The sequence below is a fragment of the Stenella coeruleoalba genome (assembly GCF_951394435.1).
Source record: "Stenella coeruleoalba genome assembly, chromosome: 15".
In the NCBI taxonomy this organism is placed as follows: domain Eukaryota; kingdom Metazoa; phylum Chordata; class Mammalia; order Artiodactyla; family Delphinidae; genus Stenella; species Stenella coeruleoalba.
Window position 1 is genome coordinate 46,708,177 of NC_137161.1, and position 19,663 is coordinate 46,727,839.

General features: G+C 46.7%; 1 protein-coding gene across 4 annotated transcripts in view; it reads right to left on the reverse strand.

Moving 5' to 3' along the window:
* RIN2 (Ras and Rab interactor 2) overlaps positions 1 to 19,663 on the reverse strand; it is a 238,423-nt gene that overhangs the window by 91,681 nt on the left and 127,079 nt on the right. For all 4 annotated transcript variants that reach the window (XM_079944032.1, XM_079944030.1, XM_079944029.1 and 1 more), the window contains one exon: positions 8,481 to 8,573. In XM_079944032.1, coding sequence (XP_079800158.1) covers positions 8,481 to 8,537 — 57 coding nt within the window. In that variant the 5' untranslated portion in view covers positions 8,538 to 8,573. The remainder of the gene's footprint in view (positions 1 to 8,480; positions 8,574 to 19,663) is intronic.

A 19,663-nucleotide genomic window follows, 5' to 3' on the forward strand; every position in this document is an offset into this window, starting at 1 on the left:
AAATCCTATACTATGCGCCTCCGGGTGCCCTCTTGCTGAGAGTCCTCTGCTTGAGGGTTCTTCTAGTATGTTCTCAGCAGTTGCAGCAGCTAGTAAACCCTGACTCTGATGCAGGTTGTGTTCCTGGGTGTCTTTAGAAAGAACAATCCCCACTTTTTGAGGCAGGAAACTCTGAGAGGCGGTCGTCCGAAAGGGATATCTGTGAGTGGCCAGCAGAGGACAGGCTGGGGGTGACAAGCAGGGAAAGTGGAGTCAGGCTCACATCTTAGTTAACCAGCGTCCAATACAGGGGCTGCAACCTGGAAAGAGGTGTGGGGGGAGTATCTCATTTCAGCACTGGATGAGGCACAAGGTCGACAATTTAAGGCCCCGAGGGTGCTAGGTCCCATCTCTACAAAATTCCTTCCAAGTTGAAGTACAGTCACCAGGGAACCACCACAGAATTGACAAGTGGTGTGACCCTGGGCAAGTTTTGTAACCTCTCCCGGTCTCAGTTTTCCCACCTGTAAAATGGGCATAACGATAGTGTGAGGATTAAATAACTCAATGGGTTGAAAGTGCTTGGAACAGGCCTGGGAGAGTGTGAAACTAAACATAAATTTTTAAAAGCAGTTGAATAAGGAGGAAGGTGGGCTGTGCATGTGAAGTGGCACCAGGATGGTAGTTGTTGCCAAAATGCCAGGCATCCAGCAAAGGACATGCTGCTTCTGTTTGTTCTTCGGTTCCTTTGGCTAACGGCCGTGTAGACCAACAACAGAGTTAAAAAATTAACCTCCCCCAAGCCTTCCCGGGAGAGGGGAGGAGCCCACGTCTCTGAACCTCAGCTTAGAGAATATCAGAGCACCGGTGGGCAGGTGTCGGAGGCCTGGTGGGCGATTTGGCTTCTGGTTTACAGGGGCTGGGGCAGGTGCCTCAGTGTCTGTGTGCAGCCGCTCTTGAGAGAGTGAATGAAACATGGCCGTGGGGTGAGGGCACAGACAGAATAAAACAGAAGATCTTATCAGACGGTGGCAATTATTCCAAGGCTTGTAGAGAGTGAGTGGGCACAATCGTCAAAGTACCATGTGTGAGCTCACAACTCCACTGGGAAGGTGATGTCACTGCATTTTCCAGACGGGGACATGGAGACAAGCCCAGAATTCAGCCATTTCTATGTTTTTTTGTATCAGTCTGTTTAGTCATTCAAATCTAAGACATAGAGCAGTGATTCTCCAGCCTGACTCCCCCCGGCGAGCCTGTTAAAACGCAGACCACGGGCCCCAACCCCATCATCTGATTCCCACATTCCACAATCCAAGAACCTGCATTTCTAAGACGTCTCCAGGAAAGCTGACGCGGGGAGCTGGCATCACACTTTGAGAACCACTAGTCGAGGCTGCCTCGGTAACAAACTCCGGGTGATGCCGACACTGCCCGTCTGTCCGGGGACCGCATTTCACGTGTCAATTACTTCCTAAAATGCAGGCAAATGCAGAGACACAGACTCGGGCATCTCACCTTGACAGGTTTACCTGGTGAATCGGTGTCTTCTGGTGGCTCCAAAAACAGGAATCACCAGGGCCCTTGTTAATGCCAGAGGCTTCCGTTCCCTCCCTTGGAGGTTCTGATTTATGGATATGAGACGGGCCTGGGAGTTTCTATGTTAACAAGAACCCACAGGGAGTACATCCTTTCATTGTCATGCTCTGGCACTGCTTAACTAGGTCACCTAAAGATTATTTAATTATCTAAGGGGTGCACCTGTGTTTGACTTTGCTCTGTGCTGTTAATGAAGGACTCAGGCACTGTGAAGATACAAGTCAGCCTGCAGATTTCGGTTCAGAAAAAAAAAAAATTACCCCAAAGGACACAGTTTTATTGCCCTGTAGTACTACTACCAGTTTTGACTTGAACTTAGCAAACTTATTACAGAATGACTTTTTAAGTCAACTACAAATACATCATCTGTCCAAGCGTTATTTGAACCAGCCTTACACTGGCCTCCTGGATTCATGCATGGTTTGAATAAAGCTTTGACAGATGTTCCTTTTATACTGTGTGAGGTGTTCATTTTATACTGCATGATTTAATTTTTCGAAAATCATACATTGAAACAAGAATCCTTCAAACCTACATCTTCTTCCTTGGTATCCTCCTAATTATAAAAACTCAGAGTTACAAGTAAGCCTGTGGAAATAACGTGGTTGAGGGGACCTGGGGGAATCTATTTCACTCCCGATGTTTAAAAGGCAGAAGCAAGTGAGAACGTGTTGTGGCCTAACACGCAACATTTAATATCAGAAATGGATGGCCAACATGTGCTGGGAAACTACCCTCTAAAACCATGAAATCCACTGTTTTTGGAAACACGAACAGGAACCGCTGTCCAAAATGTTCAGGGCATTCCTCGAAAGTCAGGCCCTGGGTGGGGGTAGGGGTGCAGGGTGTGCGGCCTGTGTCCTGGAAGCATTTGGAGCAGATGGTGAAAGATATGCATGTGTGTCCAAAAAAAAAGCCAACCAATGCTCCAGAAAGAGGCCACTGTCCCCATGACCTCTTCAGATGGAGTTTCCTGGGGGATCTCTCTGGAGAAGGGTGAAGCGACCAGAGTGGAACCGTCAGGAAGGCTACGTGGGATGGGGGTGCCACATGAGAAAGTCAGGCCAGGTGCAATTCCCACCCCTGCTGGGGACTAATAACCAGCCCCTGGCACTCCAACCTCCCTGGGTCTTAGTTTCACTATCTGTGAAAGGAGGAGGTATAGAGTCCACAAAACATAAGCCTTCACTCTCCAATACGGAAGTCACCTGCCACGTGTGGCTGTGGGACCTTTGAAATGCTGCTAGCCTGAATCAAGATGCACTCGGTGTAAAATACACACTGGATTTCAAAGGCGTGGTACTAAAAAAAAAATGTAAAATATCCAATTAATATTTTTATATTGTTACATGTTGACATGACAATATTTTAGATATACTAAGTTAAATAAAATATATTATTAAAAATCAATGTCGCTCCTTTGTTTTCTTAAATGTGGCTACTAGAACATTTAAAATGACATCTGCAGTTCACTTTGTATTTCTATGGGGCACCACTCCTCTAAGGCCTCTCCAGGTGTAAGCATCTAGGAAGAAAGAAAAGACACACCGAATACTGATGTCAGGTATGCTTTGCAATATTATTATGACGAATTAGCAAAACACTCTCTGACATAGATCGCAGCAAGATCTTTTTGATCCACCTCCTAGAGTAATGAAAATAAAAACAAAAATAAAATGGGACCGAATTAAAAGTTTTTGCACAGCAAAGGAAACCATCAACGAAATGAAAAGACAAACCACAGAATGGGAGAAAATATTTGCAAATGAAGCGACCAACAACGGATTAATCTCCAAAACATAGAAACATCTCATGAAGCTCTATAACAAAACAGCAAACAACCCAATCAAAAAATGGGCAGAAGATCTAAATAGACATTTCTCCAAAGAAGACATACAGATGGCCAAGGGGCACATGAAAAGATGCTCAACATCATTAATTATTAGAGAAATGCAAATCAAAACTACAATGAGGTATCACCTCACACCGGTCAGAATGGCCATCATCAAAAAAAATCTACAAACAGTAAATGCTGGAGAGGGTGTGGAGAAAAGGGAACCCTCCTACACTATTGGTGGGAATGTAAACTGGTGCAGCCACTATGGAGAACAGTATGGAGATTCCTTAAAAAAATAAAAATAGAACTACCATATGACCCCAGCAATCCCACTACTGGGCATATACCCAGAGAAAACCATAATTCAAAAAGACACATGCACCCCAATGTTCATTGCAGCACTATTTACAATAGCCAGGACATGGAAGCAACCTAAATGTCTATCGACAGAGGAACGGATAAAGAAGATGTGGTATATATATACAATGGAATATTACTCAGCCATAAAAAAGAACAAGATAATGCCATTTGCGGCAAGGTGGATGGACCTAGAGATTGTCATACTGAGTGAAATAAGTCAGACAGAGAAAGACAAATATCATATGATATTGCTTATATGTGGAATCTAAAGAAATGGTACAAACAAACCTATTTACAAAACAGAAGTTGAGTCACAGATGTAGAAAACAAACTTGTGGTTACCGGGGGGAAAGGAGGGGGAAGGGATAAATTGGGAAATTGGGATTGACATATACACACTACTATATATAGAATAGATAACTAATAAGAACCTACTGTATAGCACAGGGAACTCTACTCAATACTCTGTAATGACCTATATGGGAACAGAATCTAAAAAAGAATGGTATAGGTATATGTAGAACTGCTCAGGGGGGCAATCACACCAGTCCTCTTCCCGCACCATTCTCTGCTCCAAGAGGATCCCCCTCGGGGTCACGGACATGGCGACGAAAGACAGAACGAATCTCTCATGGCAGTGCTCGAGCTGTGAATTGAGGATGACTTCCTGGCACTACGCCAGAGCCACGGCTAGGCCTACGTGACATTTCTACCACCAGGCAGACACCCGCTCAGCCCACATGAGCTCCGTTGTCAATGGATAAAGGGACACCAGCTTGGAAGGGCAGCTGGGAGCCTGATGGGGAGGGGTGGAAGGTGGGCAGGAGGAGGGAGGGACACAGCAGGTTTGGGCTACAGAGGCAGACCCGTGAGGGCACAGGGACAAGACCGGTGGAGAAAGAGCTGGGAGAAGGTGGAAGCACCATCTGAAAGTCCTCGAATGTCAAGGTGAAGAGTACAGACCTGGTCCAGGGTGCAGCGCGAGCCGGGGTCTGCAAGCAGGCAACTCAGATGGATGGAATGATTGACAAGAAACAACCAACCAACCACATTCAGAGGTGGTGCAGATGGATTCCGGGCATCATCTGCAGTGCCCGCAAAGGGAAGAACGAGACCCTAAGCAGGGAGTTGGATGTAGGGAAGGGAAGGAGGGGTGGATCCTGAAGACTCGAGGGGGATCTGCCAGCACTGGGCGCCTGGATGGGGTGGGGAGGGGTGGCTTTGGAAGCCAGGCAATCCAGGAAAAGGAGGGTTCCAAGATGATGCTGAGTTTCTCGGCCCTCAGCCAGGACCACTTAGAACTCTTCCAGCCCAGATGACGCCTTTCTTACTGTCTCTTTCACACAACACAGCCTTGCAATCTGACAGCTCTCTGTGTCCACATCTATGACTAGGTGCAGATAACTTTGCTGCCTTGTCTGGGGCATCACCTATCTGCCTCCACATGTTTTCACAGAGACCTTGCAGGGCAGGAAGACACTTTTCTCACGGGTGGTTGAGGAACATTAGCAATGATGCTGGGAAGGGCTGTGGACCATGTGTTTGTCCGGCACAGGATTTCTGTGGCCAGGCTTCCAGGAAGAGACTCCATGAGCACCACAACCCCGGGGCTTTGTCAATTACACCAGAATGCTCAGACCATCCACCTTACCCAAGACCCTTGCGTCCTGCAACTCATCTGGGTCACTTCCAGGAGCCAGGACAGATGCGAAACCACAAATCAAGGCTCGCTGCTCGTGGTTAGCAGCTCTGGCTTAAAAGCACACACAGGATAGGGGAAGATGACGCTGCAAAAGAGGTCTGCTGATTGTCTTTCAATGACCCACGCTTTGCACAAAATCACGTGAGCCCTAATAATCAAGAAAGGGATAATGAACATGTGGAATCCAGCTGTGAGCCAAGAATGTAACCACGAATCCCCACCTTATGAAGTGGTCCTACCTGGATGTAGGGCATCGCTGGTGTGGTGGAGGGTAGCCCTGCAGGGACACAAGAGGTTCACTGAGTCCCTAGATTCACCCCCGGCTCTACAGCAGAGGCCACTTCCTAGGAAAGACTGCGCTGGGGCCCCACTCAGTTCATCTGTCCTCAGAGTCCCTCTAACTTCTTTCACGAAGCATTGTTTTCTCTTATAATTCGTTATTATGGGTTTAATATTATATTTGAGCAATATCCTTCTTTGGTACCAGACTGAAAGCCCCATGAAGTGGGATGGCTTCTGGCTTTTCTCTCCCTGGTGCCTAGAACAGAGCCTGGCTGATCACAGGTGCTCCATCAAGGTGAGTCAAAAAAAAGCATGACGAGTAAACGAAGAGCCAGTGGGTCCAGGGCTGTGCGGAGGGACAGCCCATCTCAGCGACCGAGGGCTACCCTGGTAACCATTTTTACAACGAACCTCCAAGGAGTCAGTATGAAATGTCCAAGGGGCAGTTGTCTTCATCCTATGGGTAACTGCATGCCTAAATTGTGGAATAATTCATAATAACTAACAATATTATTTATCTAATATTATAATAATGAATGATATTATTATTCCATAATAACTATGAAATAGCCATAGTAAAGAGTAACAAAGTCTATAAAGAAGAGAGAAAGGAGTATAAGGTAACTAGATCATCCACTTGGACCATCTAATGAATAAACGAAACAATTTAAGCTCTGCAGAAAAAAAAAAAAAAGACAACACCAAGTTATATAGTTCCAGGCACTTCCACACGTTTTCCTCAAGGGCATTTGACTCAGGAGAGAAGCAGACTTGCCCTCAGTGGGTTCAGGCAGCCTCTCACCTCTTGTCTGATGGATTCTTTCATAGGACATGGCCCAGAAATACAAGTTAACTACTTTACCTGTTATACAACTTAAAAAAAAAAAAAAAGATTTTTCCCAGGACTGCAGGAAAAACTGGCTGCATTGGACCTAACAGTAGGTAGTATTGGGTCCAACAAATTCCTCAGGAATTTTCAAAGGCAATTTGGACTCTATTCAATTTTCTCCTTTTGCTGGGACTTTAAAACCTAACTACTAGGTGAGATTCAGCCCCACTGCATTTCCTGAGCATAAGGTGGTGATTACGGACGATCCAATATTTAGGCTGATGTAGGCGGTGCCTTGGGAGAAGGGGGGTTTGGGTCCACCCTGTCCACCAGGAGGAAATGAATATCTCAGCGTAAGACAGAATCCAGGAACCAAAGAGGAGTCAGGAGCCTGGTCCACTGGGGGCTTGAGAGGCCCCTCTTGTGCCTCCGGTGGTGGATTTTACACAGGTTTGATTGAAATCAAGTAAGCGGGCTGTGAACTAAGATGGCTGCATCCGCAAAGCTTAACTCTTAGGACTGAGAATCGAGACCATCTGTGTCAACACAACTTAAGCATTTCTTCCAGGAAGTTATTGTAAACCAATAAATAACTCTGCTGTTCACGGCAGGAAATTCCTACGAAACAATCTGTCCTGGCACAGTTTGCTCACCTGGGAAAACAGCCTGCTGATCAATGGTTTACTCGCCAAGATTCCCTTTAAGGCCCTCGTCCTGCTGTATCCACCCATCCTGAACTATATTACGTCACAAACTTTGCTGAAACCCAGTCAATTCTCTGCCTTGAGAAGCACAGCTTAAAGGGTTTGGGCCTGGACCTCTAAACTCTATAAAGATGCCTCCTGACCTTAGACACCAATAGGCCTGTGCCCTGGCGACACCCTCCCTGACAGCAGCTGCTTGAATGAACTTGGCTTTGCTTTACCAACAGCCTCTTCTGCTGGATTTTTTTGAGCCCACAACTGACAGAATAAATCAGGTTTGGCCTCTTGGAAACAGGAAGCATATAAAAGCTATGACTGGCCTATGACAGATTTCAAACGCACATTTCACCTCCACTTCCTTCCTCTTTTACATGATTCTGTATTTTCCAAATTTTCCACAGTGAGTCTGCATTATTTTGAGGGTGAGTGAGAGGATGCAAAGCAAACACCATAGGAAGAAAATCAATTCCCAAGCGTACGTTAGAAACGATTGTCAGGTCTTAATTTAACACACACACACACACACACACACACACACACACACACACACACACACACACACACACACACACTATATAAAATACCCATTGAGCAGCTCATCTCATTAAGCTAGCAAGGTCTCCCATTGACATCAAAAGGCATGGAGAAAAGTGGTCCAGTTTTAATCAGGCTGCCTTGGTTCTCTCAGGCCTCTGGGGTGTTGATAAAATACACCAGCAAAAACATTCAGTCAGTTTAGGGTAAGGCCCAGGGATCTGTGTGTCGTTCTCTTTTTTTAATGAGCACTTAAGTGATTCACAGAATCAAGCCACATGCAAAAGCACAGGAGCCTACAACCGACTCACTAGAATGCCAAGTCCAGCTTCCATCAAAAACTGTCCAGATGAAAAAGGACCAGGTTGGCGGTTGACAAAGGAAGGATGCCTCAACTGTCTCACTCAGGTGGCATTTCCCCATGCCTGGGTCCTGGGCCTGTCTGGAAGCACACTGACTCACAAAAGCCCCGACCTCCTGTAAAATCTGGGAATAGCTCACAGCTGGGCTCAGGCAGGGTTCCCCCCCACCCCAGCCAGAGCTGGCTCAGAGAGCAGGCTTCCCCCACCGTTCTCTGCAGCCCTGCAGCTCTCCGTGCAGCCAGCACAGGGAGTGAGATGCCCGTTAGCAGCCCCAATCAAGGCCTCCTTTTACCTTAAAGAAACTTCCTCGCTTCTCTGGACTGCGGGCGCCCATGGTCCAAGCTGACATTTCCCGCGGCGAGGCTCTACTGCACGCCTGGGACTCCTGAAGGTAGAGACATTTGTAATGGTTAGTCCAGCCTGTAGGAAATTCCTTTCTAAGCCACAGAACACTCACAACAACAGTCCTGCCAAGATCTTTTTCCATCAACAACAGAGTGCCATTTTATTTCCCACCAAAGCCCTTCCACCTCCTTTCAGGCTGATTTCCTGCTACAGACAGCACAGTTCCTAGACTCAGCCCCACCTCGCTGCCCGCTGCCCCCCCGCCCGCTCCTCCAGCTGACGCCGAAGCCCCCTGGGACTGCAGAAAGCATAATGATTGCTCTGTGTGTTTGCTTGACCTCACGCTCAAGTCCTAAAGGGACTATGTTAGATGTCACTGTAATCTGCTCCAAAGCTCATGGACTTAATGTGGTTGATCACACAAGGCCAGCGGAAGAGTGAGGGCCTGCATGTCCCAGGAAATCCTGCAGGAATGGGATGAGGTCATTATGAGCTGGGCTGGCCCTCTCCCTCCGGCAAGGTCAACACAAGGGCACTGGGAATAAATCCCTCTATTTTCTCCAAAGAAATCAAAGACTGGGATGAAATCCTGTGCCCCTGTTTTCAGAGATCAGTTTGTGTAAGAAACAGCTCCAGGATAACCGGGGAAGAGGGGAGTGGACTTTGGAACGCGGAGAGGAATTTAAGGGCATGATATGATTCTGAATCACAACTGTGGCTATTTGAGCTTGGAATTTCCCTCACTGGAGCATCAAAACCCAATAATCTTCTCTCCTGGCTGCAACGCCTTCCGTGTCCACTTGTAAATAAAACACACACACACACACACCCCCTCCCACGCAGCTGGCCCCGCCCCGGCCAGCATGCATGGAGAGGATACCTGGGGGAGCATCCCCAAACCATCTCCTGGACCAGCAGCAATTACGAAACCAACTCCCGCTCACATAACTTGCACAAGATGTGGCTGGTCCTAACCACAACCAGCCTGGTGGAAGGCCGATAAAGGAAACATTAAATGAAAACATGTCTGGGGATCTTAAAAGGGGTTCAGCTGCAGGGGTAGAGCGGGAAGGCACCAAAGCCACAGTAGCCGCTGCCAGTTTGCTGAGGCTCTTTCATTATTAGCTGGGGAACAGAGAGGCAGCTGCACTCAAGGGCATTTCAACAAGTGGAAAAGCATAATGACTTTGCAGAGAACTGCATACGTTAGGAAGCAAGGATCTTCGGAGACAGGCACATTTCTGCCCCAAGATCGGCCCCTCCCTTCACATCCGCGGTGCGCTGTGATGACCCGTGGAATTCCATCTCGGAAAATGAGAACGCAGCGCACACCCACCCCTCCTCTGGGGCCGTCACCTATGTTAGTCGTTTCTCCGTGGTTCGGTCCCTTTAAAGGTTCAGAGGTATCTTCCCTGCGATTCTTCTCACTTGGAATCCCATTGGGATGAAGGTCAACCTTCCAAAAGCCTCCTGAGATGACTGGTGAGCTTTCTATTGCGATTCTACTGACTCTGAGATTCACATTCTTGGGCTCAGCCCCTGAATGCAGCCCCAGCTCTAAGCCCTTTGAAGTTCATCATTTAACAGCGAAGTCCACGGATTGGAGTGACTCCAGAAGGAAAGTAGGGTGCTGTCTTCAGAACAAGAAGCAGAACCACAACCACACCGTAACCTTGGGGAACAAATGATTAACTGTTTCAACCCAGAAGCACACAAAGAAAAAAGTACACTTCTTGAAACCAAGCCTAATGCCTGTAATTCTTTTTCTTCCAGACGCTTTCTCTGCAAGGAATCTGGCATGGCATAGCAGTGAAGGAAGAGCTTGGGGAGTGCCAAGCCGTTCATTCCTCATCCAGACCTAAGTCCTTTTGTTTTGTTCAGAAAGTTTCCTAGTACAAACCCTTTCTGATGATCCAGGACAGGGAGGGAATTTTGCCTATAACAATGGAGCAGTCTGGATTCCGCACGTTTACTACGTTAATTAGCTGCCTGAAAACTGCAAACGAACACTTCCACCTCAAGTGGTCCTCAAGGAAACACCCAGTTTGGATTCTGTGCGAGAGCAGCAGAGCCATCACATTTCTTCCAGAGTATGCAGGTTGCATCCCCGCTTCTTCAGAAGGCTGCTCCAGGATAGAGATGAGAGCAGGTGACAGAGACAGGCGGCCAGGGGCCACGGCAGGCCCTTCCCACAGAATGTAATCCAAGTGGACAGAACATCACACCTTGTTCTAATTCTTAAAGTTCTTAAGGGCCCCAAAGAAGTTTGGGTTTCAGGTCTTTCCTGTCGTAGCAATAGTCCTTCCCAAAGCATAGCCTCTGACACCCCAACTCAACACAGACAGACATTTAATACAATTTATAAGGAGACATTCTTTCCACTTGTGGTTCCTACCCTTCCCCCCAAAGGGTTAGGTTACACTGGTAGTTTCATCCGAAAACCACCCCCAGGAACAGACTGGACCAAGAAACAGAAAAGGTACCGTAGTTGGAGAGGCTGTAAAATTCCTCCAGACTTATACAGTGGAAGCTTGCTTCTTGCTTGGTTTCCCTGAATGGCGGAGCAGAGTCTCGAAAAAGGAGCCTAGCACATCCAGTGGATCTTTCCAGATGCTAGCTGAAAGCTAGCAAAAAAAAAAAAAAAATAGAGAGAGGAAAAAAAGCCCTAATGGGACTAAAGGACACTGCAAGCACTTTGGAGCTGCCAAGCCTCTTCAATAACAGCACTGAAGGAATGTAAACGAAGCTGGTCGCTGCGGTCCGGCTAAAAGACAAAGGCAGGAAGTGAATATTCCTGACTCTCCCCCAACACCGGGCTCGGCCACTTTGGAGGGAGGCTTGCAGTGGCTTCCATGTGGCCCCAAGAGCGAGTGCTGAGGTGAAGTCTGTCCTGAGATTTCAGCCTCCAGGACTCACTGAGTCGTCCGGCTGGGCGCCAGGCTGCATGGACTGCCGCTAAGCAGGATGGCTCCCGGCCGGCTTTCCAGCCCATTCCGCTGGGAGCGCTGGGGCACCGCCACCTGGCCCTGGGCTGTGGGCTGGCCGACGGGGCTGGAACACCCAGAGCCTGGTTTTCAGTTCACTGAGCCACGGAGCTAAGTCACTGGCAAAATTCCAGCTGTTGCTCGAAATTCCAGCTTGCCAAATCGGGGCAAGACAGGTTTACATCTGAGAGGGACCTCGTCCTCCCCCTGTCCACCCGGATTTATTTAGTCAGCCCATACCCTTCCCATTCCATCCGCCTCAGGTCACAAGTGCAAAGCCACAAAGCAGCAGCAGTAACACTGACACTGGCAACCACGACCCCCAAGTCTGATTTAAAAGAGACTCGTCTTGTCCAAGTCACGGGGGTTCTCATCACCTGCTGCTGTGAAAGTCGGCCACAGAAGCTTTCTAATCACTCCGTTCTCCCTTCTTCTTTCTAGCAGTTGAATAAAGCGAGGCAAAGCGGACTTCGCTTCTTGGTAAACAAGAGCTCATAATCATTTTACAGCCAAACTGACTGAAGTAAAAGAAAGTGACTCACCCCTGGGGACCTGTCAGGTCGAGGCCAGTCCTGAGACAGGCAGGTCACCTTTTTGCCTGGTTCCTTGAGTGGCTCCGAGGATGGCAGGTTCTCCCTCTTTTGAATGCTTTTCATCTTTACTAAGAGGTAAAAGCCAGTGGGGCGGTTCTGTGTCTGGATCCAGGCAAGGTCTCTGAATATTTCCATAATTATCTTTGTATGATCACGGATTTTACAAGTGGAATAGAAAATCTCTATTCCAGCCTCTGCCTTGACAATTCAAGTTATGTAAATTTAAAATTTGTTCTTTGAGCATCTTGTATCACTGCCCAGCACCGATTATCTCTCAATCGTTAAACTTTTTTTTGCGGTACGCGGGCCTCTCACTGTTGTGGCCTCTCCCGTTGCGGAGCGCAGGCTCCGGACGCGCAGGCTCAGCGGCCACGGCTCCCGGGCCCAGCTGCTCCGCGGCATGTGGGATCTTCCCGGACCGGGGCACGAACCCGTGTCCCCTGCATCAGCAGGCGCACTCTCAACCACTGCGCCACCAGGGAAGCCCTCGATAACTGCTTTTAAATAGAACTAGGAACAATGCTCTTTGTCTTGACTTTCACAAGAGTAACCAAGGATAATAAAATAAGTTTTCTTCTTTTTTTAGGAAGGTGCTCACGGGTGAGACTGTGCATTTCTGTCACTCACAGGACTGGCCTGTAACAAATTCCAGGGGAGGTCCATCCCTTTCGTCCTTGGAAAACAGATGTCTCACACAGACGCTGCAGAAGCTCTGCCACTGCCCAGGAAGCCCAGATGTGGACATCTCCACCAAAGGCAATGAACGTGCCCTGGACACAGGTGGGCAGCTCTGCTGTCGGAAGTTCCCCCTTCCCTCGGATGGGAAACTGCCTCTCTTACCTCCCACCTGATGCCCTCATTTTACCCCTCCAGCCATCCAAGAGTTAGCCTCCCGCCTCCTTCTCCTTGCCCCTTGTCCCTGCAGGGCGACAGCTTCTCAGGCCTCAGGGCTGCTGCACCCTGCCCGCCTGGAACAGGGCTGAGAAGGGAGGGGGGTGACCCCCCCACAAGGTCGTTCTCAGAAGTATGTGTCTTTTAACCTCCTCACTTGAAAAGCGCCCCGTAGTCAGCGGTCACACCCGGCATGCATGCGCAGAGACCACACGTACAATGAAGCCCCATAAGCCACATCGGCCCTGAACCTGAAGGACAGCACAGAGGGAAGCCACACCCTCCAGGGCTCCCCCAGGTTTACCGTTAACACGTGAGCACCTGAGTTTAGAGCTTTGCTTCCCAACGTTCTCTGGCCACGATGGTAAAAGGGTCTACATTGGTGGTTAATTTTAACTGGAGGTTTATAACCAGGCGGCTCTTGGATGGAGTCTACACTGCAGATACGATAGACGAAGTAACACACTTTTTAACAATTTGAATGAACAGTCTCCAGAGACCCCGAGTCAAAAATTCATGTCCCAGTCGTTTATGAGAGGTGACTTCAGGACACACTGGTCGGGCAGAGGGGATGTGACACAGGGGAGGAAGGGCAGCAGTACAAAGGGCATCACCAAGCAAGCAATCAGCGTGGGTGACTGGGTTGGGAACTCTGAGAGCCAGTGTAGACCATGGCTCAGGTGGTCCCAACTGAGGGGTATTTTTCTGACTCCCCCCAGGGGGTCTTGGGTCACCAGCACCTCCAAAATATGCCTGGTGCCGGCACAGTGGGCTCTTGGGGTGAAGAGAGCCCTTGGGCAAAGCTGGCAGGTGGAAATCAGGGCACCATGCGTGGAAATGCCAAACACCCAAGGGATACGGGAAGGTCTTGACAGTGTCTGCTACACCTGGCGGCTCAAAAATATCAGGACATTTTGCCTAAAATGTGGGTGTCTAGCTTCTCTGTCACAGTGAGCTGTCATCCCAGAATGGCCATGACTGGCTGGCTTGGAGGGTTCTCTCTGGCTGGGATGTGAGCTCCTCCAGTTCAACAGTGCCCACAGGTTTGCTCTCTGTACCCAGACACCCTGCCTGACCTACCACACCCCTCGTAAAGCACCTGCCATGCCCAGCTCCTGCCTGACGTGCAGAGGGCGGTGATTCTGCCCATTCGGTTCTCTCGGCTGACTGGATGACCTAGTGATGTCATATGACCCAGGCTAGTAATTCACTGGCTGTTCTCAGATGAGGGAGAACCTTCTGAGCTGAGAGTCACAGGGTACGTGCTTACCCATGAAACCTGGATTGTGAGCCACATGCCAGCTTAATTAATGAGGAGCAGATACCCTGAGTGAGCAGATATGAGAAGCCTTTGGACCACGGGGGTGGGGGGGATGGGGGAGGGGAGAGTCTTGAATCTCAGCCTCAGGCTGATGGCTTTCTACTTCCCACCAGGTCTGGCAGTGCCAGGGTCCAGGGCATCTTGTATCCTGACAATAAGGGTCCCCTCTTCTTGAGCAGGTGGATAGATGTATATTCCCTTCCATCACATATGCTTTGACCAGAAGAGCTTCTTCAAGCTGTTTATCATCATCTTATCAAATGTTTAATTCAAAGGTCTTGGGGGAACCCTCCTACACTGTTGGTAGGAATGTAAATTGGTGTAGCCACTGTGGAGAACAGTATGGAAGCTCCTTAAAAAACTAAAAATACAGTTACCATATGATCCAGCAATCCCATGCCTGGGCACATATCCAGAAAAGATGAAAATTCCAATTCGAAAAGACACATGCAGCCCTATGCTCATAAGCACTATTTACAATAGCCAAGACATGGAAGCAACCTAAATTTCCATTGACAGATGAATGCATAAAGACACACACACACACACACACACACACACACACACACACAATGGAATACTACTCGTCCGTAAAAAAGAATGAAATGATGCCATTTGCAGCAACATGGATGGACCTAGAGATTATCATACTAAGTGAAGTAAGCCAGATAAAGACAAGATATCATACGATATAACTTATATGTGGAATCTAAAATATGATGCAATGAACTTATTTACAAAACAAATAGACTCACAGACATAGAAAACAAACTTATGGTTACCAAAGGAGGGGGGGAGGGATAAATTAATCCACAAATTATCTGTGGATTAACAGATATACATTACTATATATAAAAGATAACCAACAAGGACCGGCTGTACAGCACAGGGAACTATATTCAATATCTTGTAATAACCTAAAATGGAAAAGAATCTGAAGAAGAACATATACATGTATATGTATAACTGAATCACTTTGCTGTGCACCTAAAACTAACACAACATTGTAAATCAACTATGCTTCAATTAAAAAAGCAAAGATCTTGGAATAAAGCACACACTGATAAAGGAAAAGCTCCATTAAACCAGAACAGAACTTGCAGATGTCTCCACTGGTGGGGGTTTCCTAAGTGAGTATGAGAGAGGGAGGCCTTTGGACCATCCGAGGGAAGATGCTTCAGTTGTGGGGTGAGGAGGACGGGCAAAAGACACATTTCCCCGTCTTCTATCACGATCCCAAAGGTGTGTGTGGGCTCTGCTGCCTGGGTGGACCTCTTCTCTTTGAAAAAAATTAAGTTTCTGGGACTTCCCCGGCAGTTCAGTGGCTAGGACTCCGCGCTTCCACTGCAGGGGGCACGGGCTCCACCCCTGGTCAGGGAACTAAGATCCGGCAAGCTGCGCGGTGAGGTCAAAGAAAAAAAAAATTTAAGTTTCTGACTTAAAAGAAATGGAATTGAGTCGGCTTTTCTGATAAGAGTTGTGGACTGTTGTAAAGATGTTTTTACCTTATTTTAATCTGGTCTCTGTGTCTTCAAGGAAGTTTTAACTCAGTGGTTAATAAGCACAAATATTTTCATTGGAATTATACCAATATCGATCATTTTCATGGAGAAAATATTTTCTGGAGCAAACTCCATTAAGCCATCTTAATTCCTTAATCAGTTTCTTATACAGTGCAGACAACTGTTTAAAACTTTCTTCTGTCCTATTTTAATTTTGTACCTTCTTTTCTAACATAAGAAATTAAAGCTATTGAATATTCTGTGTTTTATTCTGAAAGCTTTATAGTTTTAGCTTTTTTTAAAAAAATTATTTTATTTTATTTTAGGCTGTGTTGGGTCTTCGTTGCTGCACGTGGGCTTTCTCTAGTTGCAGTGAGCAGGGGCTACTCTTCGTTGTGGTGCTCTAGCTTCTCATTGCGGTCGCTTCTCTTGTTGGGAGCACAGGCCCTAGGTGCGCGGGCTTCAGTAGTTGTGGCGCATGGGCTTAGTTGCTCCGCGGCACGTGGGATCTTCCCGGACCAGGGCTTGAACCCGTGTCCCCTGCATTGGCAGGCGGATTCTTAACCACTGTGCCACCAGGGAAGCCCCTATAGTTTTAGCTTTAATGCATAGATCTATGATCCGTCTCAAATTAATTTTTGTGTATGGTGTATAGCAGGTTTTTTTTTTTCTTTCTTTTTTTTTTAATCTGTGATTGCCCTTCTCTGTGGAAAGCAGGGGTTTTAAAGTCCTTATTTTTCCATATGGATACCCATTTAATTTTAAATTTATGGAAACTAGTTTTTAGGGAATTCTGTTCCTTGTAAACTTTATATCAGAGCTGTGATTGATCGAACAGAATTTTGTCTTCATGAAATGCTACTGATTAAAGTCCCTGCCCTGTAAGGTGGCTGTGGTTATCCTCATTATTTCTATGAAGTTGTCCCAATTTTCCTGTGTTAAATTTTGACTACATATCTTGCAAGATTATTTGATGCTTCCGTAAAATCTTCGTCAATAACAAACATGACTGTGCAGTTTTAGCTGTTGTCAGGTTTTCGTCTACCAGCATAAAATATTTCTCAGACCAAGTATTTTTCACTTTCAAAAACTACACACAAATGTAACGTCAGGTTTGGATCTATCACGAACTATGTCCAGTGCAGCTTTATCTATTTCATTATGAATTGGCTACATTACTGGATATTTTGTATTTCTTAGAAAATCAGTGAGAAAAGTGAAAGCGATTCTCCTCAGGGCCTCTGAGAGTACTCAAGCAACACCACAGCGAAGGAAAGTGGGTATCTGCAGAGACGTGGATGCACCTAGAGAGTGTCATACAGAGGGAAGTAAGTCTGAAACAGAAAGCAAATATATAATAATACATATATGTGGAATCTAGAAAAATGGTATAGATGATCTTATTTGCAAAGCAGAAACAGAGACAGACGTAGAGAACAAATGTGTGGATACCAAGGGGGGAAGGGGTGGGAGGGAGGAATTGGGGGACTTGGATTGACACATATACATTATTGATACTATGTATAAAATAGACAACTGATGGGAACATACTGTATGGCACAGGGTACTCTACCTAATGCACTGGGGTAACCTAAACGGGAGGGAAGTCCAAAAGGGAGGGGATATCTGTATGTGCATGGCTGATTCATTTTGTTGTGCGGTGAAGGCTAACACAACATTGTAAAGCAACCATACTCCAATAAAAATTAATATAAAAAAGGAATACCCCAGCAATGGGTTATTATAATTCCAAACTCCATACCATTTATTCTTGTAATATTTTTTGGTTTGTTTACTAACAACCTATGTCATTAGCTGACAAAAGAGTAAAGAATGTACACCAAGTCCAAACGGCCACAGAAAAATGTCCTCTTTAACAGAGCATAACTCATGTTCAGCGTTCTTACTGAAATGAAATAAAATGAAATAAAACAGTCCCAGGTTAAAATGTCATGACAACCACCTCTATGAAGGAAAAAAAAAAAACGACGTCATCACTATGTAATAAACTAGGGTGGAGAGTGCCTGGAATTTCATGGACTAATTTGCTTCTTTCTCCTTCATTTTGATCCTGCACATGTTGACATCTTTCCAAACTTTCCACTTCATCATTAGAATATTTATCTTCCCCTTTAATCAGTGATATGCTGGAAAATGTCCAACAACTGGCTTCCTGGGAAATAAAAGCTCCAAGGTTTATCATTTGCCTCCTTTGTCGGGTAAATACTCCCATCGGGGCCAATTTCAAGCTACCAACGTGACAGCAGCGGGCTTGTAGAATTCACGAAAATTTAACAATCAGCTCTAGTGAGCAGAGAGAACTGGCTTCAGCTCCCACTGCACCCACTTCACCCATTCTCCACCACAAGGTCTCTGAAGAGGTTGCTTTTATTTGATTCTTCATACACGGAAGTCATACAAGAGAGCAAAAGTAAGAAACGGGATCTCCAGACTGAAACCAGTGCTTTCTCCATGAAAACACATTATTTGTCCCTAGTAAGACATGAAATATTTCTGGCTATCACCTTCACCACGTTAAATGGTACCATCAGGAACACTGAAGGAAGCTATACGCTCAGCCTCTTCTTTTAGATTTAGAAGGTGCCGTGGTTTAAAGGTTGAAGAAGAGAAGAGCTTCGTTTAGCCCACAGACACCGGGGTTTCACATGCCTTATTTGTAGTAGTCTCTCCCGTACCGTACACAGTGCCTGGCACGTATGTGCTCAATAAGTGTTGGAAAAGTAAGTGCATGAGATCTTACACACACATCATTGAGGCTGAAAGGGAGGGTTTTAAAGGAATGGTTTCATCCAAGCAGAAGACGATAGGAAGAACACAGCTTCAGGAACGGCAAGGCAAGCTCAAATGCCAGGAACGTGCATTCCATGCTGTCGACCCACACAACATGCTGGAAGAAACGTTCTTTATACCACCCTGAAACACAAGAACATTGGCTTATGGAGCCCATGTGTTCTCCCTGCGACTGGATTTTTCCTGTGGAGTCTGTGATCTGGAAGCCTCTCCTCTCTCTATAACATACAGACCCACTGTTCTCTCCGCATCCTCAGCCACTCATGTTCCTCAGCTCTTTCATTTCTGCACCAACAGAATCCTCAAGAGGTCTCCAGGTGTGTGTCCAAGCTAGCACAGCTTCACTTGAGACCACAAAACAAAAGAAATCCACAGAAAAGATGCCAAACTCCCAATGAAACATAACTAACCGAGCAAGTGGGCTTCTCCGTGTGTTTGTGCACGCACTTGCATCATGTGTTACGGGGATTAGACCCTTAAAATTCCCATCCTTCCTCTTAAGAAGTGGGATGGAGAACAACTGAGCCTCCTCTGGAGATACCCTCCTTCTAAGCCCGCAGATTCCACGTGGGGTGCTACGCAGAAGCGCACCGTCCAACACCAAAGTAACGAAATACCACGATACCTTCTGTACAGAGTAAGTGCCCCATTAACATGTATTAATACCATCTCACAGCCAGAATCCGTGTTATCAAGGGAGGTGCATATAGGTATAGACAGTTGCTCTCCAAAATAATTTATTACTTTATGTGTCTGCAAAAGAGTCATGGAAACCCACAGAGGTCAGTAAGGTTCTCAGTGATGTCTGCTGCCATCACCAAAAAGGTGGTTTTTGTCTGAAATTGTGCCTCCGAAGTTCGGGCGTGTTTAAAAAGTCTGTCTCTCAGCTGGCCAAGGGCACTTGCAGCTTTTGCTGGGAGAGACAAGCACAGACGACTGGGGCATTTCACAAATCCAGTTTCATGTTACTCGGTTTGGCACAAGCTACAAGTACCAAACAGTTTCTGCCGGCTCTGCAGGCTGTCTTT